The sequence below is a fragment of the Panthera uncia genome, assembly GCF_023721935.1.
Source record: "Panthera uncia isolate 11264 chromosome D3 unlocalized genomic scaffold, Puncia_PCG_1.0 HiC_scaffold_8, whole genome shotgun sequence".
In the NCBI taxonomy this organism is placed as follows: domain Eukaryota; kingdom Metazoa; phylum Chordata; class Mammalia; order Carnivora; family Felidae; genus Panthera; species Panthera uncia.
This window is the reverse complement of record NW_026057586.1, coordinates 27,309,083-27,333,900: the sequence shown is the minus strand read 5'-3', so window position 1 is coordinate 27,333,900 and position 24,818 is coordinate 27,309,083. Positions and strand designations below refer to the sequence as shown.

The window sequence follows — 24,818 nt, the reverse complement described above, 5'->3', positions numbered from 1 at the left end:
TGGGAGGGGAAATAAATTTGATTTGGATGGGTGGCTTCAGACGTGTCATGGGACACGCTGGCTGGCGTCTTAGTGTCTGGGGCTGGCTGCAGAGATTCGGGGTTACTTCCGGGAGGAGAGCTGTTTTCTAGAGTTATTTGTATGTAAGACCTTCCCCGAAACGAATCTCCCTTTCTCCCACCCAGTAAGATTCCGCTGGGATTTGTGCACATGCGCATGCCCTCACACACTCATCCACACACACCACGCGGTCCCCTCACGTGTCCACACTCACACACGTGTACACAGTCACACCTACACCCACACGCGTGTGCACCTTCACACACTTATCCACACACACTTGTATATAACCACACACTCACATACGTACCCACACCCACGTGTACATCTTTACACACTCCTATCGGACACACTCACACACTGGAACACATTTACACACACATTACATATCCCTTCGACACACATCCATAAACACATTCACAGGCCCCTTCCACGCACATGCACACTCCCTCCATACACACTCACGCACCTGTACATATTTGCACACTGACATACACATACCCTCACTACCCTCACATGCTTGTGCGTGCACACACTCCCCTCATATACATATCCACACACTAGTACACACACACACATTGTGTACACCCTCAGCCACCCACACACTCATGCAACCCACTCACACACTCCCCTCATCCACACACACTCACTCCCGCTCACACACCCGTGCACACTCATACACTCATTTAAACACACAGCCTCACACACACGTGTCCCCTCTCTCATCTCCCTCCTGCTCAGAAACTGTTCCTTTTGCACAGCCAGCCCTTTACAGCCTCCTCAGAGAGCGGCCACCATCTGGGGACTGGGCGTCCTGGGCAGGGGAGCGGCTCCACTGTCAGGTGGCCCCCACCTGGGCTGGCTCCCCACCTCTAGTCGCCATTGACCTCGTGGGTGCTGGCTGGGGCCGGCCAGCTGGAGCAGAGCCTCTCCAGGATGTGCAGCCCTTCGGTCCTCAGTCCCAGGCCTCCGGGAAACCAGGGTGTCCTTGCAGTGGGACGAAGCATTAGAACTCGAAGAATTCATAGAGAGCCTCTCATCTGGCTCATTTACAGAGGCCTGCCCTGCCCAGGGTCACCCTGCCAGGTGGTGGCAGGTTAGGAGCTAGAACACCAGGATCTGGGTCAGGGGGTGGTGCTCAGCGCCCAGGCTGACACGTTTGATCACAGTGGGATCAGAGGTGGGCCTGAGCTGAAGCCTGGGCACAGGGACTACCAACAGCGGTGAGGCCAGATGTTGGGCGGGGGGGGGGGCCTCTTTTGGTCCTGTCCCGAGAAGCTGCCGTCCTTGGGGCGGGGCCTGGTTGGTGCCTGGGAGTGGGTAGTGAGGGCATGCGGCATGCAGCCCCCGGCACCCACCCATCCAGCCCAGAACCCTGAGGCGGACTGGGAGGCCAAACGTGCTTGTCTTTGCTGATATCACCCTCCTTCTGTCCCTGAACAGCCTAGTTTCCCTTTAAAAATGGCTATTTATGGAGCTCTTATTTAAGAGTTATCTAAAACCTTCTCAAACCTGACTTTTGCCCCTGCCTCTCCCAGCTCTTGGGGGAAATGAGGACTATATATAAATTGCATCCTACTGCATAGAGTTGGGCATCCTTTGATCTGCCTTGAATTCCCCAGCGTTTGAGATCTATTTGAAATACTGGGCTCAGTGAACAGGGGCTACCGCCTCCCTTCCCAGGGCGTGTGTGGCCTTCACCCCATAGGGCAGGACACCACCTCTGGCCTGGGCCTCTGCTTCAGACCCCCCAGGCCTTTGGAGGAAGCAGGTGTCCCCTCTGAGCCAGTCTCCTGACACCCCACCTGAGTGTCGCCACTCGGGCTGGCCTGGCCTGGGAATTAGCTCTGTCTGGCTTGCTCCCGTGGGCTTTCTCTCTTTGGTGCATGCTATCTTTATTATCAGCATGTGCCTTTACTTCTCCTGTTATAAAATCATGTCACAAGAAATTTGGAAAATATCATTCCTGACTCCATTCACCCAACAAGACCATGTTAACCTGTCCATGTATTTCCTTCTAGATTTTCTCCTTAGGCAGATGAGGTCTTGGTTAGTTTGTTGATTTTGTTGATGTTGTTGTTGTTGTTTGTTTTTGTTTTGAATTTGAAGGTTAATCTCTAATGCAGAGGCTGTTTCCAGACCCATGGCTCCAGCAGTGGCTTGCATGGGAAAAAAAATGAAGCACAGCTGCTATTCATAGCTGGATTTTAAAAATTAAGGGCAGGGAAGCACTTGCTGGGCCTGGGCTCGATGTCTTAAGGCATGTCAGGGAACTCCTGCTTGGAAGGAGCATATATTCTAGGTAAGGTGACAAGATCCACTCAGTTAAAAAGTTGGGTGATATCACAGGCATTATGTCATCACAAATGTCATGCTGCTTCAGGGAACCTTGTCTTTTGAGAAACACAGAGATTGATCGTGCCTTCAACAATCCAGGGGGGCAAAGATCCGGTGAGGGAGTCAGAGAAGGCTTCCTGGGGGAGGTGGGATGGTGGCTGAACACTGAAGTCTTGGAAGATAGATGTCGGAGAAGGGGGCTGCATTTCAGTTTGGCGGGGGGGGGGGGGATACCCTGGGGGGATATTTGGAGACAGGAAAGCTCCAATATGTATGGAGGCCTGGAAGTGGCTCAGTGAGTGGGAGCGGTGAGCTGGAGTCAGGCGTGATGGGTGGCACCTGTCCTGGGCTGAGCAGGGAACCATGAAGGTAGCCGAACGAGGTGCTGTGATGGAGGCTGCTGATTCAGGGAAAGGTGAGTGGGAGGAATCTCAGGTCTGCTTCAAGGAATAGTAAAGAGGCCAGGAGGGAAATCTGCCAAGTCCTACCTCCTCTCTGCCCGGCCAGAGCTGGTCTCAGGCTGATCCGACTGGCATCAGCTTGGCCCACGGCATCTATAATGACAGCCTGGAGGCAGGAGAGGGTCTCTAGAGGTGAAACACTCAGCACAGAGAACCTGATTTCCGAGATTCAAATTCCACGTCTATCGCATCCAAACCCACCGGCCAAGACCAGTGGGAACACACCTGTATCCCAACCCAGTCAGGGGTATTAGCCCGCAGCAGCAAGTGAGGGCACGCATCCTGGGCAACTGCGGGGCACCTCCAAACAGGGCGCTAAAGAAGGGGCGCACCCTCCTCGTTGGAATGAGCACTGCGTGTGGTATGGAAACCAATCTGACAGTAAATTATATCAAAAAAAAAGAAGGGGTGCACCCAGAGTTTGGGGGCTGGAAAGAATCCCAGCACGGTCTTGATCAGTTGCTGAACAGTCAGAAGTCACATCTTTAGAACACGCAAGCCTGCTCGGATTTGCCGTCAGATCAGTTTGTCTGTGGGCTTCTCTTGGAACAGATGGGTGTGGATGAGCTGGTGTCAAAGCATTTGAGCTTAGCTAGTCTGCGCTGTGCCGTTTTTCTGTTTTATGAATCATCACACGGGCCTCTTTGCAATTGGTAGTTTCTGTTTCAAGTCGCAGTTCCCTAGACACTGCCTATCTGCCCTCAGGGCCATGTCCTCCCTCATGTTTGCCCTTGGGCTAGTTACTTGCCCCCACTGTGCCTTGGTTTTCTCACTGGGCAAGTGGGAATAATAGCGGCAGCCACACCGTGGAATCCTGAGGATGACACGAGTTAATATGTTAGAAGCATCTAACCATGCCTGGCACACACTGGGTGCAATATACACGCCGGCCATCATTATCACTACAAACCTTCAAGATCGAGAAAAAAGAACATAGATATCCTTACTGCCCCTAAACAAAGGATGGTCCGCAAATTTGTTTTCCACTTAAGGGGGGAAAAAAGAGGTACCGTGATCTGAGATACCCTGACCACAACAAGACAGTGTGGAAGCCACCATAATCTAGAACAAGCAAGTCCTGTTCGACTGGTGTGATCTTCTGAGCAGTGAAGGAAGGGGATGGAAGGAGGCTTTGAGGTTTGGGGCACATCTATGTATGTGCAAGTGAAGGGGGGTGACACACACTTCCTTACTGTAGCCAAGGACAGTGCAGGAGGAAAGACACTAAAGCAGTGACACTGAGGTTTGATTTCGATAGGGAAAGAATTGTCTGGCTCTGTGTTGTTAAGTACTGGGTGGGGAGGCTAAGGGGCCGCAGGGTGGTGGCAGGGTGGTGGCTTTCTGCCACTCATTGTCCTCTCCTGGTCTTAACCTCCCCATTTACGAGACGAAGGATCCGGAGGCCTTTCAGACTCCTTGCTTTCTTCACTTCAAGGCATCCTGGAGATCATGGTCATTCTTCCTCATGACAGCACAGTGTTCTCTGAATACACGTTCCCTATCCACGGACACCCAGTTGTTCACAGTCTCACAAGCTACTGTGCACATTTTGTACATGTATCTCTCTGGACTTGTACACGCTGAGCTGTAGGGTACCGAGCGAAGCGGCCATTGCCAGGGGTTGTGCGTTTGTAATTTTCATGTCCATTTCCAGATGTCTCTCCACAGTGGCTGCACCAGTTATAATCCTACTGCCAAGTCGTGGGCCCTGCTACCTTACTCACGTGGTGGGGCGGTGGGTGGGATTCCTTGACGAGCCCTCCAATCTACCTGCCACCTGCCACCTCTAAGGCTATGTGACATTAGAGTCTTGCTGTGCTGCTGCTCCCATTTCTTAAGGTACCGAATGCTTAGCTGGGCTGGGCTTCTTATCAGGCTCCGTTCCTGGGATGCTTCCCACCCCAATTTCAGAAAGGAGAGAGAGAGAGAGATAGCGAGAATGAGAGAGTCTCTGGTGTTCAGTGTCTTACCAGTGATATGCCAGCAACTGACATCATTCCAACATCCGTGAACACATGCCTTGCCTCCCACGGTCAGGGTGGAGGAGGAGGAAAAGGAGAATAGCCAGCTGTGTGTGTCACTGGGAAGGTCAGAGCCCCTCAGGCCGTGAGACTGAAGGGCAAACTCACTGTCCAGGCCTTCGGTGAAGGATCCTCATCCTTAGCTTAACGAGGCTCTGATACTTATGGTAATTTCACCCCAGGAAGATGCTGGTAGGGCCTAGATCTTGGTGGTGACCTGGAGCCATGCCCAGAAACACTCAAAGCTGTCACCAATAACCCTCCAAGGGCTTAGCTAAGGGGGAGGGCCTCTCTGACACACAAATGGAAATCCGTCACAAAGGAAGTGTAAAATGACCAAGGAAAGGAAATGCCTCTTGTCCCTTCCACTCTTGTCATGGGCATAGCACACGGTGAGCCCACTTTTATGCATCGTTTCCTCAGTTGTCCAGGCTGATGAAAGTGGTCAGCAAGGAGTCCCTGGATCCTGCAACATGTGCTTGTGTAATGTTTACAGGGCCCTTCTCTCCCCCCCCCCCACCCACACGTATTCTTTAATCAGACATCTCCTGGGCACCACTGTAAGCCAGATGCTGGCTGTGCATGTGTGGCAGATGACCAAATCCCTGCCTCCCCCCAGGGGAAACTGCTCAGACAAGACCTCTTGTGACAGAGCACAGGATAGAAGGTGACAAGTGTCATAGACAAGATGGGCAAGTCGTGCCCTCCAGATCCCCCCTTCTCTCTCAGTGACAGCTCTCTTAGTTTCCATTTCCTGGGCATCCAATGATTTCAAGGGAGAGAAGCAAAGTACATAGGAGAGGACGGCTCCACGGGCAGGTGGAGTGAGGCTTGCAGGCGACAGTTTCAGGTCTAGCGTTTGCTGGTTAACAGGGTCACTGGCAAGCTGCTTCAGGTGGGGCCAGTTTGCCGAAAGATGAAACTATAGCGGCGTTGGCTGGAGAAGGAAAAGAGACAAGATTTCCTAGGGGCCTGTGCACTTGGCCTTTGTTGGTGACGTAATGCCATATGGCTATCATTAATAGGACCCGTGCTTCTGGATCAGTAGATCGTTTCTCACACTTGCAGTTGTGAGGAAGTTTACTACTGACCATTTCAACATACATTTGTGAAGTACCTACTGAGTGCCAGCAGTGAGCCGGACAATGGAGGTCCTGCCTCATGGAGTTGACACTCTATATGTGTCCTCAACTGTGATAAGCCACCCACCCCAGAGAGGCTCACTTGGATCTTAGTGGGGGAGTCTTGAAAAGGTCTTCACTTTCTGAAGGGCTGAGCCTATACTGGTGGAAACTCAGGCATGGGTCCTATATTTGGGCTGTTCACCCAATGTGAATAAGACGGGGTGTGTTCAAGAAGGAAATCCTGGGGCGCCTTGGTGGCTCGGTCGGTTGAGCGTTCGACTTCGGCTCGGGTCATGATCTCGTGGTCTGTGGCTTCGAGCCCCGTGTCGGGCTCTGTGCTGACGGCTCGGAGCCTGGAGCCTGCCTCGGATCCTGTGTCTCCTTCTCTCTCTGCCCCTCCCCCACTCATGCGCTGTCTCTCTCTGTCTCCCAAAAATAAATAAATGTAAACAAAAAAATTAAAAAAAAAAAGAATGAAATCTTGACGGTTTGTGACAACACGGATAGACCTTGGGATTTTTTTTTTTAGATTTTTTTTTTTAATTTATTTATTTATTTCGAGAGAGAGTAAGCGTGAATGAGGGTGCAACAGAGAGAGAATCACAACCAGGCTCCGTGCACTGTCAGCATGGAGCCCTATGTGGGGCTCCATCTCACAAACCGAGGTCATGACCTGAGCTGCAATCAAGAGTGTGCAGCTTAACCAACTGAGCCACTCAGGCACCCCAGACCTTGAGGTGCCTTCAGACTTCACTATGCTAAGTGAAATAAGTCAGACAGAGAAAGACAAATACCATATTATTTCACTTAGAGGTGGAATCTGAAAAGCCAAACAGCACAACGAAAAAGAAGCAGACTTATAAACACAGAGAACAACTGGTGGCGGCAGAGGGGCGGAGGGGCCTGAGGCGTTGGGTGAAATACACGAAGGGGTTGAAGAGGTACAAACTTACCGTTAAAAAGTCAGTAAGTCACAGGGATGAAAAGTACAGCACAGGGAATGCAGGTAACGATATTTCAATGACTTTGTATGGTGACAGATGGCAGGTACCCTTAACGTGGCCATCATTTCATAATGTGTACGTTGTGCACCTGAAACTAATAAGAATATCGCATGTGACATATACTTTAATTACAAGGGGTGTCGTTCGGGGAAACCAGATACAGCCAAGTAGCCGGACGTGCCTAAGTTATGGCCTGGGGCTGAGCCACGTGCGTTTGTGATCTTCACATCCCCTTGGTCCCTTTCTCCTGGACTCTTGGAGGCCCACTGGGAGGAGGAGGGACCGGAGGGAACCATGGCATCTGGCCCCCTGGAGTGGCATCAAAGATGCCAAGCTCCCTGGGCTAAAAGCCTCTTGTCAGCAGAGTAATTGGATCTGACTTGCAGCAGGCAGGGAGCAGAGGTATTCAAGTCAGCCGTGCTATTTTTAAACGCCCTCTCTTCCCCGAGTGCAGATCTCAAGCTCAGCGGGAGAGAATGGCTCATCTCGGAGCCTTGGGAATCAAAGAACAACTTCCCCCACCCCAAGTTTAACCAAAGTTTAAGTCTCCCCACCCTCGTCCTTCAAAAGCACATCGACTGGGCAGCCGCCTGTGAATCCGGCCATGACCACCACATGTCCCGGATTGGGGAAGTGTGGACTCCACGGGCCGTGGGGTAGAAGGGATGCATCCCGGTTATTGGGCCGGCTGCCCAGCTGGCCGGAGGCAGCCCAGCAGCCCTGGTCTCTTGGTTGCCTGGCGGCCCCAGAGGCTCACCACTAGGCCAGCAGGCAAACATGTCCCTGCCTGTCTGCCATCTGCCACTGTCTTTGACTCTTGGTAGCAGCTCACAGCTGCCTGTCAGGCTTTGAAGACAGCGGGAGTCAGAGCAGAGAGCAGGCACCCACCTGTCCAGCGTCCCTCTGGGAGCTGAGCCGCATACTGCGTGCTGCCCTGGGTGGGGAGAGGGCTCCAGGGAGGCCAGCCTCTCTGAGTGGCACCACGGCGGAGGCACCCTCGTTTGTCTGGTTCTTTCCACTTGCGCACTTCCCCCCCCCCCCGCCCCGCTCCCCAGCCCCCAGCAGCTTCAGCCATGGGCTGGCAGTGAAATGCTCCCCTTGTAGGGGATGCAGGGAAGACAGGAAGGGCCTTGCTGGTGGTCCTGACGACCCCTCACTCTCGGAAAAGGACAAGGCCACCTTAGGCAGGAGCTGTGGCGGATATGGAGTTGCCGTTACCAGCCATCATGGGGTGAATGCCTTCCATGCTCTAGATATCACACCTGTGGGCCAAGTATCACTGTGCCCTGTTACAGGTGAGGACACAGAGGCCCAAAGGGGAGCCCCCCGGCCAAGGTCACTGGAAGATCCTTCGTCTCTCCCTGACAAGGGTCCTCAACCCACCGCTCTCAACCTTGCCAGAATTCCTGATGTTCAGGAATTAGTGAGGCTTCATCTTCAAACAGCACAGCTCTCTGAGAAGGTGGAGGTGTTCCAGACACCTTCCTGCCTTTGCTGAGGGTGGGGGGGGGGGGGGGGGGGGGGGGGGGGAACTGTGGCCGTGCTCTGTGGCACTCTGTAAAGGCTTGTGGCTTTGGGTGTCAGGTCTTGAACTCAGTTTTCAAAATTGTTTGGTTCAAACACTGCAAGCCGGGAATCCTGCCAGGACCTCTTCTGTCTAGAGTGGAATTAGAATAAGGTGGGTTGCCTCGACCCTTTCCAAGGGCACTGATTCTCAAGTTCACACCCAAAGCAGCACCTTTGATAAAGCAGCCTCACTCAAGCCCAGCCTTCTCTAGAAGCAGACCATGTGGTGATATCCAAACGGCCCTGGGAGGACCCTTTCCACCCCAAAGTATGTCTGTTGCAGCCTGTCCCATGGGGTCTGAACTCACACCACTGTAAGGGCTTCCATTGGCTTTCTAGAGCAGTTCTGAGTTGTAGGTGCCACGTGGGGTCGGAGGGCCCCCCTGGCTGTGGAACTGAACCCCAATACACCTTGTGTTCACTCTGGGGTAATGTGATGGGCCGTTGTCGACTTTCTTAGTGCCTCAGTTTGCTTATCTTTAAATTGGGGAGAGGGGGAAAGCTGAAACTGGGGGAGATGGGGGAGACAGTGTGGGGCACCCTGGGAGCCTGGGGTGAGAAAGTGAATAGAAAGGGGGGCAGAACAGTGCTGAAGACCAACCGACTTGCCCATTTTGCCGTGCTTAACATTTATTATTTTTAAAAGCTACTTTGTGTATTTTAAAAACCACACAGTGTAGGGTACAAAGCCACATGGTAGAGAGGGTGTATATAGACCGAGAAAACCACATCCCCTTCCCTCCCCTGCCATTAGCCACCCGTGCTCTCTCCTCATGGGAACCACTGCCGTCAGAGCTCGTGTCATCTTCCAGAAATCATCTGCTGCGTGTACACTATAACCTAGTGGCAGACTTGACTTGAAGTTACTGCGGGACCCTCAGGCTCCCCTAAACATCTGTTGTAACGCCCTTCCTACCCAGGCCTCCCTGCTGTGAGCCGTTGTATACTTTTCAAAGCACTTGACCCCAGCACATCTCCTCTGAACCCGTGACCATCCTGGATGAACAGACGGCAATATCCTTGTGCCGTTTTGTAGGTTGGGAAGCTGGAATTCAGAGAGGCCAGGCTGCTTGCCTAAGGCCACTGAGAGTGAGTGAGTGAGACTGGACTTCAGTGAAACTCTCCTGAGTCCCAGGGCAGATGTACCCCACTGCTTCCTAGAGGGACAGTCTACTCCCCCTTCTCCTGTCCGGTGTGATTGACCTGACAAAGCAGGACTATGTGAAGCCACTGCCAACAAGTAGGCCTAATTCCAGCAGGCCACGGAGCAGGCGATGGATGCAAGGGCACAGCTGCCCCCACGTGTGCACGCACGCACACACACGCGCACGCACACGCTGCCCCCCTCCCCCCGACACCCCTCAGATTCCAGAAGGGCAAATGCAGCATGTGGAATCCCTTGCTCCTCTTGGCTTCTCTTGCCTTAGTGGAGAGGGAAGGGTACAATGGTAACTGGGAAGGGTCATGTGAGAGGCCATATTAGGTTCTTCGGGGCTCACTTTGCACCCGGTAAACATCTTTACTCTGTGCAGTCATAGTATTGCAGATGGGGAGCACTGCAGATGGGGAACGTGCACAGAATTGCAGATGGGAAGCACCCCATATGCATATGGGGAGCACTGCAGATGGGGAATGTTCACAGAATTGCAGATGGGGAGCACTACAGATGGGGAGCCTGCACCAGGGCTGCATGAGAGTATGTGTGGCATCAGGAATTGATTTAAGCACCTCGGAAGAACCTGGTAAGATGGGTCTTTATTCTTGGCTCATGGACACCCTGAGCTTCAGGTGACAGCTAGAGCCCAGGAGATGGGGGCAGGGACAGTTTCAGGGCCTGGGAGAGCCTGCGTCTCTTCAGAGTGTCCCCTTCCCTGGGCCTGGAAGACTGGCCAGAGTTTAACTGACATCAGCTAAATGCCCACGTGAGACCTGAGATGGTAACCTTACCAGTGAATTGCTTACGGAGCCCCCCGCCTCAGTGTTCTTGGCCCCATATTTTGATGGTGCAGACAATGAAAGAAAGACAGGCTTGGAATGAGAAAACTAGGCTCCACATTTCCAGCCCTGGGCCAAAGGATGTTGGTAAGTCTTTCTAACCCTTTGAGCCTCAGTTTCTTCATCTCTAAAATGGAAGTAATGTCTACAATGCACTGTGCTGGATGGTTGTGGGGCTGAATTTGGGAAAGGCTTTGTGGGAGGTGACATGGTGCACTGAGATTACTGTCAGCATCACAGAGGTACCGAAGCAGAGTTTCTGAGGGATTCAGAGCACCTGGGGTGGAGGAAAGACAAGCAGGGAGGCAGAAAACAGTGCCTAAGGCCCTGGAAATGGGCACCAAACTTGGATGGAAGAGTCAGGACGCCCAGTGCTGCACCAGCTGTCTACCCAGGGTTGGGAACTGTCCTCAGCCTTTTGACTTTGCTGTTGGCATTTTCCCTGCTAATTAGCATGTCATGGGGGTGGAGAGCAGGAAAAACACAAAACAATTGATTTGTCTCTTTGCCAGCACATCTGGGAAAAGGCTGGGTGTGGGAGGTCAAAAAGCAGGCTAAAAATCAGTGCTTCACATTCTCAAGGAAGCTCACGGCTCTGCAGGTTTCAGTTCTCCACTGTTACTGCCGGTGAAAGCGCTATGAAATCAAGGTTCAACTGCAGACCCTCGGGGTAGAGAGAAGAGGCATTGAAAGCCCTTTTGGCTTTGTCAGGGGAAGGGTGATTCAGGGACCTGGCTGGTGCTTAGGGACCAATTAATAAGTCATCCATGCATGCACGCATGCATGCATCCATCCATCTATCCACCCATCCAGTAAGTGTTCAGTGTGCACCTAGATTCCATCTAGCCCCCTCTGAAGTGTTCTGGAAGAGATGAGGGAAGGGGAGGCTTTTGCTCTCTAAACATCCTGACTCATATTCAAAACAGAGCATAACTCAAAACTGGGTCCCCGCATCAATAAATCAATTATACCAGCTAGCTTTTCCTACAACAACCACTCTAAAGCTTGGCTTTAAAACAGCAACCATTGGGCACCTGGGTGGCTCAGTCAGTTGAGTGGCTGACTCTCGATTTCGGTTCAGGTCATGATCCCAGGGTTGTGGGATTGAGCCCCACATTGGGCTCCATGCTGAACATGGAATCTGCCTAAGATTTTCTCTCTCCCTTCCTCTGCCCCTCTCCCCCACTCATGTTCTCGCTCTCTCTCTCAAATAAAATAAAAAATAAAAAAATAAAACAACAACCATTTATACAGCTCACAAGTCAGTGAGTTGATAATTTGGGTTGAGCTCAGCCAGGACCTTTGGTCTTATCTGGGCTCAGTCATACATCCACAGGGAGCTGGGACCGACTGGGGCAGGAGGACCTCCACTAGGAGAGTTTTCCCCAGCTTCGCAGGTCTCTCACTCTCCAGTGGGACAGCCCAAGCTTGTTTATAAGGGAGAAGCAGGAGTCCAAGAAAGTGCGAACAGGCAAGGTCTCTTAAAACCCAGGCTAAGAACTGGCATGATGTCACTTTCACTACATTCTAGTGGCCAAAGTCGGTCACACGGCCAACCCCAGATTCAAGGGGTGGAGAAATGGATTCTGCCTCTTGACAGGGCGGGCACAAATCGCCTTGCAAAAATCGTGTCTATCCAGAGCGGAGGAATTGGGGCCACTGTTTTGAACTGTCAACCACACAATCTTTGTTGCTCACAGAGGCTCTGGAGTCAGCCTTGTGCTCTGTCTCACATTCCACATCCAATCTATTAGCAAATCTGGTTACCTCCACCCTTGACATATATTTTCCCTTCCTCCCTCTGCCCCATCCCCTCCAGTGTCCAAGAAACAATCACCTCTTTCTTGGTACCTGCTTCTTCCCTTTTATCCGTATAGCCTATTCTCAACATGGCAGCCGGAGCAAGCCAACTCATATTACTTTCTGCTCAGACACCCCTTTGGCTCCTAATCTCACTTGGGGTGAAAGCCAACATCCTATAATGGCCAATGGGGGCCTGCACAATGTGTTCCCTGAACTCCCAATATCTATCTCACCTAAACTCCTACCACTGTCCCCTACCTCACTCTGCCCCACCCACACTGGCCTCCAGATGGTCCTCACCATGCCAGGCTTCTCTCACCACAGGGCCTTTGCAATGCAGACCCATCTGCGTGGAAAGCTCTTCTCCTGGATATCTTCACCCCCAATCCTTGGCCTCCTTCAGCTCTTTACAAAAACCTTGCCCTCTCACTGAAGGCCCTCCTGGCCATCTTATCTAAAATTGACACATTCTCCCCACCCCTCCTCCTTCCCTGCTTCAGTTTTCTCTACAGCTCTTGGCAACATCATCAATGAATGATATATTTTCTTATATAGCCCCTTAGGGTCTAGACCAACATTGCCCAATAGAAATATAACGTAGGACACATATATCACTTAATTTTTTTCTAGCAGCCACATTAAAAAAGTAAAATGAAAGAGGTGAGATTTGTTTTAACAATATATATTATTTAATCCAATATATCCAACATCAGTTATTTCAATGTATATTTCATTTGAAAGTTAGCTTTTGGTTTTTACTAAGTCTTGGAGGTCTGGTGCATATTTCACACTGGCAGCTTATACCAATTCAGACTAGCCACGTTTCACAAGCTGACAGTCACATGTGGTGACCACACTGCTGTCATACAGAACGAGACCACAGTCCCATGAGGGCAAGGGTTTTTGACTGTTTTGCTCAGGGCTGCATCCCAACCATCTAGAACTGTGCCTCGCCCGTAATAGGCACGCCGTAAATATTTGGTGAATGAGTAAGTCGGGTTTGGAATCAGATACAAGTGTGTGGCCAGATAGTTTCAGACCCAGCGAAGAAGTACTGTCTGGCTGTTCTCATCCTCAGGGCGGCCAGGCAGAGAGCTGCAAAGGCCATGAAGGTAGTCTTTCTCTCTGAGCCCTGCAGCTCATTCTGTACCTCCCCTGCTTTCCATTCTCTGTGGACGACAGAAAGCCCTGCATGGCCTTCCGCATTAAGGACTTAAAGTGTCGCCCTCTTGGGGACATTTGCATCTTAAAAGCAGAAGTGTGAGAGAGCAATGCTTAACCCAAGGCAGTGCCTCTCTCCTGGGAATTTTTGGCTCCAGTGCCATTGCTGGGCTATGAATCTCTTCCTTGTCTCCGCGTTCACCCCAGGAGTAGGAGGCCGGCCGTGGTGGCTCTGCGGGCAGGGAGCCCCAGTGCGGGGTGCCCTGGCTGCGCTCCCCTGCCTGACATCTCATCGTAGACCATGCTTGGGGCTTGGTGGGGAGAGAGGGGACCTGGGAGGAGTGGGTGTTCCCTGCGGCCAACCCCGGCCCCTCCCTGAGAGGGGTGAGCGGTGTTTGTCCTCCGTGAGGCACCTTCCGCAGTGATGTCTCATGGTGTCCACCCTGCCAGGTGGCCAGAGGCACTACTCGCTCATTTTGCAGACAGAAAGCTGCAGCCCAGAGCTGGGAAGTGAGGTGGCTCAGCCGGTCTCCTGAGGGCTTGTGTGGGGCCCTCCTCCGGGCGGGTGGAGTCCGGGGGCCGCTGGGCTCTTAGGGCAGCTGGGGTGACCCGGTCGGAGGGACACTGGCCTGAAATGAGTATGCAGGATACCACGTGGTGAGCTGGGTGCCCGGTGGCACGGCTGGCCCCAGCCTGCCTGGGGAGGCAGGTGCTGTCACAGGCCAAGCCAGTGGCAGCCAAGGGACTGACAGAGTCACTGGAGGTGACTTGAGATGCGCCTTGGTCGCCCATCAAGCAGCTGGGATCTGCGGGTTGTGAGACCCCCATAGCTCTGCTCTTCCCAAGTCCTCTCCCTCTTCCTTCTGCCCCTTCTGTCTTCTCATCTCCTTTCTGTTCTCCCAGCCTTCCCTCTCTCTTGCCCCCCTTTGTGCTTCCTCAAGCATTTCAACCAAGGTCTTCCCTCCCTCCCTCCTGTCTCTGTCTCTCTCTCTGTCTCTGTCTCTGTCCCTCTCACACCTCACAGCCCAGGGAGCCGGCCCGAGGTCCTCATGAGCAGTAATGGACGGGGATCTAATTTCAGTGCCCCTGGCTCCCTCTGAAAGCAAACGGATGCCCACCCACGCATGTGGTTTGCTTTCAGGGGCACGGGGAGGCCAAGGACTCCCCCAGCGGGCGGACCCACAGGCTTCCCCCTGAAACCCCACCATTAGCTCTTCGCAGCGTGATCCTGCCCAAACATAGCCGCTTCGGAGAAAGGCCTCCGTCTAAGCTCTTCTACACTCTTCTCAGGAGGAACGCGCAGGAGAACCAGTGGTCAGAGCAGACGGAGTCGTCCGGGTGGGAAACGGGAGGCAGAGGCACGGTGCTCCCCACGGCCCTGGCCCGGATGTTCATAGGGCCGGGCCTCTGTGCCAGAGGCACGTATGTCCTGCACACCTGGGTAGGAAAAGTCCATGGAAGCAGCTGGCTGAACTTGGTCTGCCTGATGGGCACCAGGCGGTGCTAATGTGACCAGGTCCCGGGAGCGTCCTGGCACTTCTCGAAAGTTGTTGGGGTTTGGTTTCTGTTTTTTAAAAATGTACTGGAGCATTAAGGCCATGAGGAGAGTGTCTGAACTCATGACCTGGGATTCGCTGCGCGCAGTTTACGGAAGCTAACCAATGCCACCAACAGTGTGGACCCCTCCTCCCACGGCCAGGAGCAGCAGGTGTTCTGTTCTGGGTCTGAAACGGCTTCTTCTTCTGAGGTATTTGCTTGTGATTCATGGTGACCGCCTCACATGCTGGGCCACCCCAGTCCTGGTACTTGCATCTGGGCCCTGGGATTCATGGAAAGAATCCTCAGTCTTTCTGTGGTGCTCACCGGGTTAGTCCTCCTGCCCTACTCTTGAACTCCGTCAGCCCCTTTGCTGCCATGCAAGCCCGCGGGTGCTGACTCGCTGGGGGCAGCTGGTTTGCACACTACCAAGGCTTTTAGCAAGATGCCCCTTCCTACATATTCAACTGTTCGTTTTCATTCACTCACTCATTCATTCTTTCATTCAGCAAGTTCTTCCTGGGTATTAGGATCTGTGCCAGGCACCAGGAACATAGGTAAATGAGATAGACCCAGGTTCTGCCCTCAGGTAGCGAGGTCTCCTGACCATAGACGCCCTCCACCAAAAGCCCTTTTATGAGTGCACTGGGAATGTTTGCCTGGTTTTTTCACATTTATTCATGTTTGTGAGACAGAGAAAGACAGAGCGCGAACAGGGATGGGGGGAGAGAGAGAGAGAGAGAGAGAGAGAGAGGATCTGAAAGAGGCTCCAGGCTCTGAGCTGTCAGCCCAGAACCCGACCCGGGGCTCGAACCCACGAACCACGAAATCATGACCTGAGCTGAAGTCGGACACTTAACCGACTGAGCCACCCGAGTACCCACTGGGAATATTTTTATAGCCATCTTTGGCACTGGATGGAGAAGAGGTATCTTCGGGGCTAGAGGACGCCTGGAAGATTACCTTATCCCCGTAGGCATTTTCTTCTGCAGTAGCAGCCTGCTGCTAGCTGGCCACTCCCTCCTAGGCTCCAGGCTCCTACTCCTGGCCCAGTGGGCAACTAGAGCTAAACGCTTGCCCTTTGCTGCTTGTTGGAAGCATGCAGTTTAATTGCTTCCTGTCCAAGGGCAAGTTAGGCTTCCTTAGGATGGAAATTTCCCTCCCATCAGTGGTTTCAGAGCCAGAATTCAGTTCCTTGGAAGAAGCTGAGCTTTTCATTAGAGATCAAATATTGGCCCTGGGGAAGCGTTCACAAAGCTGCTCTGGGCTCCAAAGGACCCCTCTGGGCATATCACTTCCTTTCCTGGCTCTGTTGGTAAGGGAACCAAACCACGGAGTGGGAGGAAAGGAGACCTCTGGCAGCCCAAGGGGCTGAGCCAGGGGATAGGCCTCTGGGGGTTGATCGGACTGGAGCAAAAGGTGTTAAGCCGATTTACCTGGAGGAGGTAAGGAGGAGGGAAGAGCAGCCAAGAAGCTGGGCTCTGGGCAGATGGCTCACATTCCCGTTCTTTATCTCTGATTTTATCCAGTCTGTCATCAAGTACTCAGCTCAGGAAGTATATCCCAGACTCCTGGTCTTGGGATTCAAGATTCCCCACAACTTAGCCCTCCCTTCTCCTTCCCGTGTCCCCCCCACCCCCAAGTGTTCTGCATCTGAATGGATCGCAAAGGATGCATTTCTTGTCACGTGGATCTCAGATGTGAGAAGTCAGTGTGGGCCATCAGGAGGCTCAGCTGCCGCAGGAGATGGGATTCTTCTGATATCAGCAGAGGGAAGAGGAAGCCCCTGGAGGGCCAGGTGGAGTAGTACAGGGAGTCTGACTTGTGGCTCACGTCGACTCCCTGTTCCCCGGGCTCCGGCCTCCAAGCTCGGGCCCCGAGTACCCAGGCTTGGTCTCTCCTCGCTGCTGTGCTCCATACACCCTTCCCTATCACCCAGGCCAGCCTTTCTGTGCCTTCCCACAACAGTTCGGCATCACTACGATCAAGCACTGGGAGGTGTTGCAGTGAGTGTGCATCATGTCCTGGTGGGCCTAGAAGGGGTCCTGGAGGTGCTCCAGGCCATCTCCAGCGTCCACACACCTCTGCTGGGCAGGTAGTAGGCCTCTGCGTGGGCATCCCCCATGATGAGGAGCTTTGGGGGACATAGTGACATTCTAAAAGACATCCTCCTTATGTTGACCCAAATCTACCAGAAAGAGCTTAATCTCTTTGCCTGCAGCTATTATCTGTCCCAGAGTCTCCTCTTCCTGGTTCACACTCAGATTCTTCAGCTAGTCCTTGTACCGCACAACCCAAGTCCCCTGACCATCCTGCTCTCGTCCTGGTTTACCTGCGTGATTGTTCTTATAAGGCTTCCGGCGTTGGTGCTCAGACCCAGGGGTTTCCACCATCCTTTTTATTAGCTAAACCCCGTGAAGTATAGGGCTGAAAGCCTTCTGCAGAGGATTTGTCAGGGCTCCGTAGATTTGCCCTGTTACAGAAGCATCCGACGGGCTGGCAACATTGAATAAGCCCTTGGCATTTTCTTAGGCCGGGGCGGGAGGCGGGGGTTCCTGGGGCCCCTGGCCAAAGTGGATTGGACTGTGCCTAAGCAACCTCAATCAGCATGGCTTTTCCTCAGCGGGACACCACTCTCCAGGGACAGTGGTAGCTGGTCCCTTGTCATTTCATGGTTACCTCCATAGGCAGGAACAGGCTTTCTCCTGGGGGCATCTGGGGAGACAGATGAGGGTGAGACAGCGGAGGTGGTTCCAGCAGGGTCGTGTGCGTCATTCTCATCCAGCAGCCCACCGGGACAGGTGGGTTCCTCTCTGAGGGTACCATGTATGGTCATGGAGGGACATGCGGGGGCCTGAGGGCTGGCAGGGGGACTGAAATGGCAGAGCTGAGGGAGAGCACACTCTCAAGGCCCAGAGCCTTAGCCCCCAGCTCGGCCGTCACTACCCGAGAGCCCTTGGACAGGCCACCCCGCATTTCCCCCTTTGGGGTTTTCACCTGTCCACTCACTGAGGATCATTTAGCTTGAATATTCAATGAAGAACCCGATTTCCTTACTAGCTAATAACGTAATCTTTAACTTTCTGAGATAATGAAGGTCTTTCTTTTCCTTTTTTCTTCCCTCTGTCTTCCCTTTCCTCCTCCTAGATTTTTCTTACCCTCTCTCCTCCATTCTCTCATTTCCCTCTCCGTCCCTCTTGGAAGATTCTAATCCCCTCCCCCCTTTATTTTTAATGTTTATTTATTTTATTTTGAGAGAGAGAGAGAGAGAGGGCAGGCGCACAAACAGGGGAGGGACTGAGGGAGAGAGAGAGAGAGAGAGAGAGAGAGAGAGAATCTTAAGCAGGCTCCATGCTGATCCCATGACCTGAGCCAAAATCAAGATTCAGCCACTCAACCAATTGAGCCACCCAGGCACCCTGCTAAGCCCCTCTTGAGAACAAAAGACATCTACTGCATCGTATTTGCTTCGAAACCACTCACTTCACAGCTTATTTTTGGAGATAAAATTTGCCCACAAATGAAATGCCAGTGTATGAGGCGAAGGCCGCAAGTGAAGCGGAGAGGGCACCTCATGTGGCTGGGAAGGCGCTGGAGGGCTCCAAGGGGGACTGGCATCCGCCCTAGAGTCCAGGCTTCACAGGACATATGACAGTCTGGTTAGACAGGGCAGTAGTGCGGGGGCAGAGAATGGCGGCCAAGGGCTGGAGGCAGGCCAGGCCCCTGGGGGTCTGGGAGAGGTGAGAGGGAAGGTCACACAGGGCAGTGAGGGGTGGGGGCAGGAGGGGAATTTGGGCGGGGAATAGAATGCTCAGGGGTAGGCTTTAGAATAATGTGGTAGCCATCCGGAAGGTGGGTTTCAAAGGTCAGTGCTGGTCTGCTCTGCTCCTCACTGCTTTTAGCCCACTTGAGATGCTGGACATCACACAGATGTCAACAGGGGCCAGGGCAGCAGAGCCGGGTCTGGGCTTCCAGCTGTGGGCCCCTGGGGGAGCACAGATGTCAGTTCACAAACATCTTCCAGGGCTTTCTACTTGGCTTCCCAGTGAGCGAAATGAGAGGCCTGGCAGGAAAATGTTCATGGCCCCAGGCAGCCCAGACCTTTTAGCAGGTGTGTAGGATCAGGTGTCATCATCGTGGGTCACAAGTCTAGGAAACTAAGGCTTGGAGAAGCCCAATGTCCTGGCCAGGTCCTACTGCTAAGGGGAGGTGCCCTGGCCTCTAGGACAGAGGCTTCCACTGGATCACTCTGCCTGGCTTTGAAAGCCTCTTTGGTAGCAGAGGCCTTCCTCACTGGCCTCTTGTGGACGGCAATCTGCTTTTCTTTTCTTCTCTTTTTTTTTACTTGATTTTTTTTTAACGTTTATTCATTTTTTGAGAGACGGAAACAGAGTGTGAGTGAAGGAGGGGCAGCGAGAGAGGGAGACACAGAATCCGCAGCAGGCTCCAGGCTCTGAGCTGTCCGCACAGAGCCCGATGCGGGGCTCGAACCCATGGACCACGAAACCACCACCTGAGCTGAAATCGGCTGCTTAATCGAAGACAAAGCCACCCAGACACCCCAGCAGTCTGCTTCTCAAAGGACTGGTTTTCTCTGCTGTTTGAGAGCCAGCTTCTCAGAAAGGAGTAAATGCTGCCTCCAGCCCTAGCTTCTAGGGAAAGGCTCAGCAGGGACAAGGTTTCCAGCTGCTCCTGTCCCCTTTCTCCCCAGCCATCCTTGGCCCCAGGGCAGGGAGTCTCCGTGGTGCCCCTTCCCTCCTGACTCTGCCGTGGGCCTGCCTAGCGTCCCTCCCCCTGCCGGTTCTGCCCCCAGCTTTGAGGGAGGGTGACGCTGGGTCAGTGAGCTGAGGGACAGCAGGAACCTGACACCCTGGGAACAGGCCTGGGGAGGATGGGACACGCCAGGCTGGCTTCCCTGGGGACCTGGAGGGTTTGGTTCCCACCCTCCTCTCCCAGGGTCCCGGATCCCCTGGGGGAGCAGGCGAGACTCCGCCAGCTGGTAGACTCTGTGCACCCACGAGCACAAGGGGACTATCACCAGGCTGCGGGCAGCAGCCCAGACTGCTGCTGGGGACAATGTCAGTTGTCCTACTGCACGTCTGTTCTTCCCCCTTGCCTCTTTGTCTGAAGGCTTGAAGGTGGTGCTCCTGGGCCCTGGAGTCTTGGGGATTAAAGCCCCTTTGCCTCCGGGTGACCATGCTGGTCAGGTTCGAATACAGCTAGAACCTTCCAACATCTCTGGGGGCTGCCTGCGCTGAAGAAGCCTCCGTCAGGCCTCAGGGCTCTGTGGTCTCAGTCACCATCCCTGGCATTCTGACATGTGGGCCTGGTTCCTCTGTGCTCCCACCTAGGCCCAGCCCTGAGGCTCCCCCAACCCCCTTGGTTCTGTCCCCAGGCCAGAAACCGCAGACAGGCCCGGTGTGTCCTCTGGGTGTCCTGGCCCCATTTCTGTACCACCTTCCTCCTTGGTAGGTCCCCTCACTGCCACCTCTGCTTTATTTATCAAGCCTCCTAGTTCCCTGGGCTCTGGGCCCTCCTTCCCATTGAGGATTTGCTTCCAGGAAAGACCTCGGTTCAAGTCTCTGCTCTGTTTTTTACCAGACGAGTGTCCATGAGCCTTTCAGAGACTCGGGACCTCTGTCACCGTTGCCTCCACTCACCTCACCCACCATCCTTAGCCCCACAGTCCTCTGCTTCTCCTTACCTTTCCCTCTGCTGTGGGGTTGTATGGTTTCTTCTGTCCCCTGGTCCACCCACTCTCCAGCTGCCAGCCTGTTCAGGCTCCCTGCCCACGAGGCACAAATCAGTCACCAGTCCCCAGGCTTGTGTGGAGTACCTGTTGTGTCCCGTGTGTCAGGTGGGCATCAGGAGACCCCCGCACCACGTGCCTCCCCTGCCCCAGCTGTGAGGGGCCAGCCCGGGGCCTCCCTCCCCAGCTCTGCCCTACCTTGTGCATGTGCCAGGCCCCCCGCTTGAAGATATGGCTCCCTGCCAGCTCTCGGAGGGGGTGGGGTGGAGGGTTGCTATGAACACTGATTTTCTGAATTCAGAGATGCACATGTTTCTCTTCCATTTCCCAAACTAATTTGTGTCTTATACTTGATGTGTTTCTTTAGTGGGGTGCTTTGTTTCGGGGAGCTCCTTCGTTCTCCTCACTCCCTAAAAATGTTATTTAGCTCATGGCGGATCTTGCAATTGATGGCATATCAGCCCCGAGGAAGTATGATAAATGGATAGTGTAATCAGGGACATCTGGAGATTATGTTTTAACCCAAGGGAGTGGCTCTAATGGGAAAAATTGTGGGTTGTCTATTGATGGGGCCATTTGGGGATGTAAGAGCTGTTCAGACGTCATTGATCATTGGCTTGTCATGGGCCCAGATATTCTACCCTGAGAACTTCACTCCTCTGGTCTTCGAGGCCAGATAGAATCGCTATTACGTGCTACTTTCACAGACCCTACATAACACAGGCTTGAGGAGAGCCGGGGGTCCCTGAATGGCTGTCTCCTGGCTTCAATTCCCTCCTGAGCAGGGGTGTTGAGACTAAGACACCCTCCGGGCATGGAGGCGATGGGGAGAGGGACCCAAAGTCCCAGAGTGGGAGTCAAAGGGTTCTTGCAGGTAGAAACTGCCTGAAATATGGGACAAATAGACACTTTGGTTCACCTTTCTCTTGCCGCCCCTCCCGGAGGGAAGGCACCTGTCCTCACTTCCCAGTGCATCAGTGTGAGGGTCCAGGCCGCAGGGAGCAAAGCCTCTCTAGGCTAGGACAGTCGCTCGGTCCTCTTTCTAAGAAGAAGGAAACCTGAAGGCTCCCCTGGCAGGGTGGGCACCCTGGCGGCAGGCCTCTGGCCAGCCCCGCCTGACCTGTCCCCGCCCAGCTGCCGAGTTAAAACCCGGGAGCTCACCCAGGCCCTTCTTGCCGTTCTCTCTCCCTCTCAATTTGAAACCAGCTTGCCACCAACCAGTCTCAGCGCACCAGTTTCCTGAGCTACTGTTTCTGCCTCAGACCCTCCAACAATCAGCCAGTAGGTCTCCACTGAATGCAGCTCCCAGGGACGTGCGTGGGGATCCAGAAACAGTAAGACACGAAGCTCAGCCAGCTGGGGGTGGCGAGTGTGAAGAAACAGCTCAAGGTAGCCCCTGCCAGGTGCCAAATGAGTGATAGAGACGGGGCGTTCTCCACGAACTCAGGGGAGGCTGGTGGGCAGGGGAGACGTTTTTGGAAGAGCTGAGAGGTGACCTTTAAAGATGGGGAAGGCAGCCGGTGAGGTGTGAGCAAAGGCCCCTCAGTGGGAATACGCGTGGCGTGTCTGAATTTTGAGTTGACCAGTGCAAACGGCTGGTGGGGGGGGGGAGGTTAGTGGAGTTAGCAGGGATCAGGAGGATGGGGCTTACTTTCTGGCAAAGGGGTGTGCATCTCACCTGTAAGCAATGGGGAGCTCCCCATTTGAAGGCAGACCAGTTAGGAAACTTGGCTCAAATGCTTTGCTCTGTGCATGGAGTTGGCTTTCTTCCTTCACAGCTCACTGTCCAATAGGGGAGGCACTAACCCCAAGGGGCAGCTTGGGAGGGGGCTAGTCGGAACTCAGACGCTTTATAAGTGCAAAATGCACCCTTGGTTCTGAAGACTTAGTGCACAATAAAAAAACAATGTACTAGGGGCGCTTGGGTGGCTCAGTCGGTTGAGCGTCCGACTTCGGCTCGGGTCATGATCTCGCAGTTGATGGGTTCGAGCCCCACCTTGGGCTCTGTGCTGACAGCTCGGAGCCTGGAGCCTACTTCTGATTCTGTGTCTCCCCCTCTCTCTACCTCTCCCCCACTCATGCTCTGTCTCTCTGTCTCTCAGTCTCTCAATAATAAATAAACATTAAAAAAACATTAAAAAAAAGCAATGTACTATATCTCATTTTTTTTCCTGGAGTACCTGTTGAAATAATAACACTTTGGATATATTGGCTTATGTAGCATATACTATTTATTTATTTTAATTTTTAACGTTTATTTATCTATTTGGAGAGGGGGGAGGGGCGGCAAAAGAGAGAGACACAGAATCCCAAGCAGGTTCTGCGCTGTCAGCACAGAGCCCGATGCGGGGCTCTATCTCGCCAACCGCAAGATCACTACCTGAACCGAAATCAAGAGTCAGGAAGCTGAACCGACCGATCCACACAGGCGCCCCTAGATATATTATTAAAATTAATTTCACCCATGTCTTTTTACTTCTTTTAAGGGTGGCTACTGGAAAATTTTAAGTTACACACGTGGCTCACGTCATAATTCTTTTGGACAGGACTGGATTAGAGTCTCTGTATTTTTTACGCAATTCCCTTTCCCTGCAGTCATGCCGCCTTTCACTTCTTTCCATGATCTCTCAACAGTCCTCCTTCCTTCTTCTTGCCCCTGTCCTCTGTCACCTTGGCCTTTTTCTTCTCTTTTGATGGTCAGGCGTGAGTGAGGGAGAAGGGGGAATCCAGGACCTACTTGCTCAGGCCACCGCCCCTGGACTCAGCAAAGCCAAAATTCAACAGGCAGAGAAGTCCTACTTATCCAGAATGTTTGTAGAAATAAACCTTCTAGATAATTCTTTCCTGGCTCATTTGAGGGCAGTCAGAAACTCTTTTGGTTTTCATTTGGATTTGCAAAGAGTTATTTTTAAAAGATTAAAAACGTCTATCAACGGCATGGCCATCATTTACAGAGTCAAAAGGCACCAGTATGTAAGATACATGTAGCAATGTATCCGCCTCTTCCCCTCTCCTACAGCCCAAAGCCCAATTCATGCCACTCGTCTTTAGCTGTTCACTTCCTGAAACACATAAATTACTAAGTAAATTCTTATAATGCTATTTGTTGATTTTTCAATGTTGACATTACACATTTTCTTTTTATTTAATTAATTTAAAAATGTTTATTTATCTTTGAGAGAGAGAGAGAGAGAGAGAGAGTGCGTGAGCAGGGGAGGGGCAGAGAGACAGGGAGAGAGAGAATCCCAAGCAGGCTCTGTGCTGTGAGCACAGAGCCGGTGACGCGGGGCTCTGTCTCATGAACCGTGAGATCATGACCTGAACCGAGATCTAATCAACTGAGCCACCCAGGCACCCTTATAGTTTCTTATTAAGAGAGAAATGTCTTTTTCTGTTCTAATATAGCTTATTAATGTTTGCTTTATTATACATATAATATAATATAATATAATATATATGTAATAGAAATATTTTTTACTGCTGAACCAAGTAGTACATAATAATTACACTTTCTTGCATAGCTTTTTCTTTCCTGGGAGGTAATAACTGCCTCTTTTTGTAGTTTAGCATTATTTTTTGTGGTTGCCTTGCTTTTTATGACATTTGCACAAATTCTTACCAAATTCTGTCAAACTGCAAAATTCTGTCAAATATTATAAAATTTTTTAAATTATTTATTTATTTTGAGAGAGAGAAAGAGTACATGTGTGAGTGGGGTAGGAGAAGAGAGAGAGAGGGAGAGAGAGAGAATGCCAAGCAGCCTCTGAGCTGTCAGCGCAGAGCCCGTCGTGGGGCTCGAACTCACAAACCGGGAGATTATGACCTGAGCCAGCGTCAAGAGCCTAATGTTTAACCGACTGAGTCACCCAGGCACCCCCTTCAAATACTGTTTTTGTGTGGCTAAATCTCTTGGTAGTCCTATCCTTTCCATCTCCACCCCAGGACACCCTCTCAGAGCGCCTCCCCTCCTGCTGCTTTCCTGTTCAGTGCTGGAGCCACTG

The 24,818-nt window shown here is 52.6% G+C and overlaps 1 protein-coding gene across 1 annotated transcript in view; it reads left to right on the top strand.

Moving 5' to 3' along the window:
- The first annotated feature begins 2,760 nt into the window (after positions 1–2,760).
- ARK2C (arkadia (RNF111) C-terminal like ring finger ubiquitin ligase 2C) overlaps positions 2,761–24,818 on the top strand; it is a 41,148-nt gene continuing 19,090 nt past the window's right edge. Inside the window, exons 1-5 of the mRNA XM_049619556.1 lie at positions 2,761–2,812; positions 13,983–14,042; positions 14,744–14,870; positions 20,025–20,146; positions 20,199–20,270. Coding sequence (XP_049475513.1) covers positions 2,761–2,812; positions 13,983–14,042; positions 14,744–14,870; positions 20,025–20,146; positions 20,199–20,270 — 433 coding nt within the window. The remainder of the gene's footprint in view (positions 2,813–13,982; positions 14,043–14,743; positions 14,871–20,024; positions 20,147–20,198; positions 20,271–24,818) is intronic.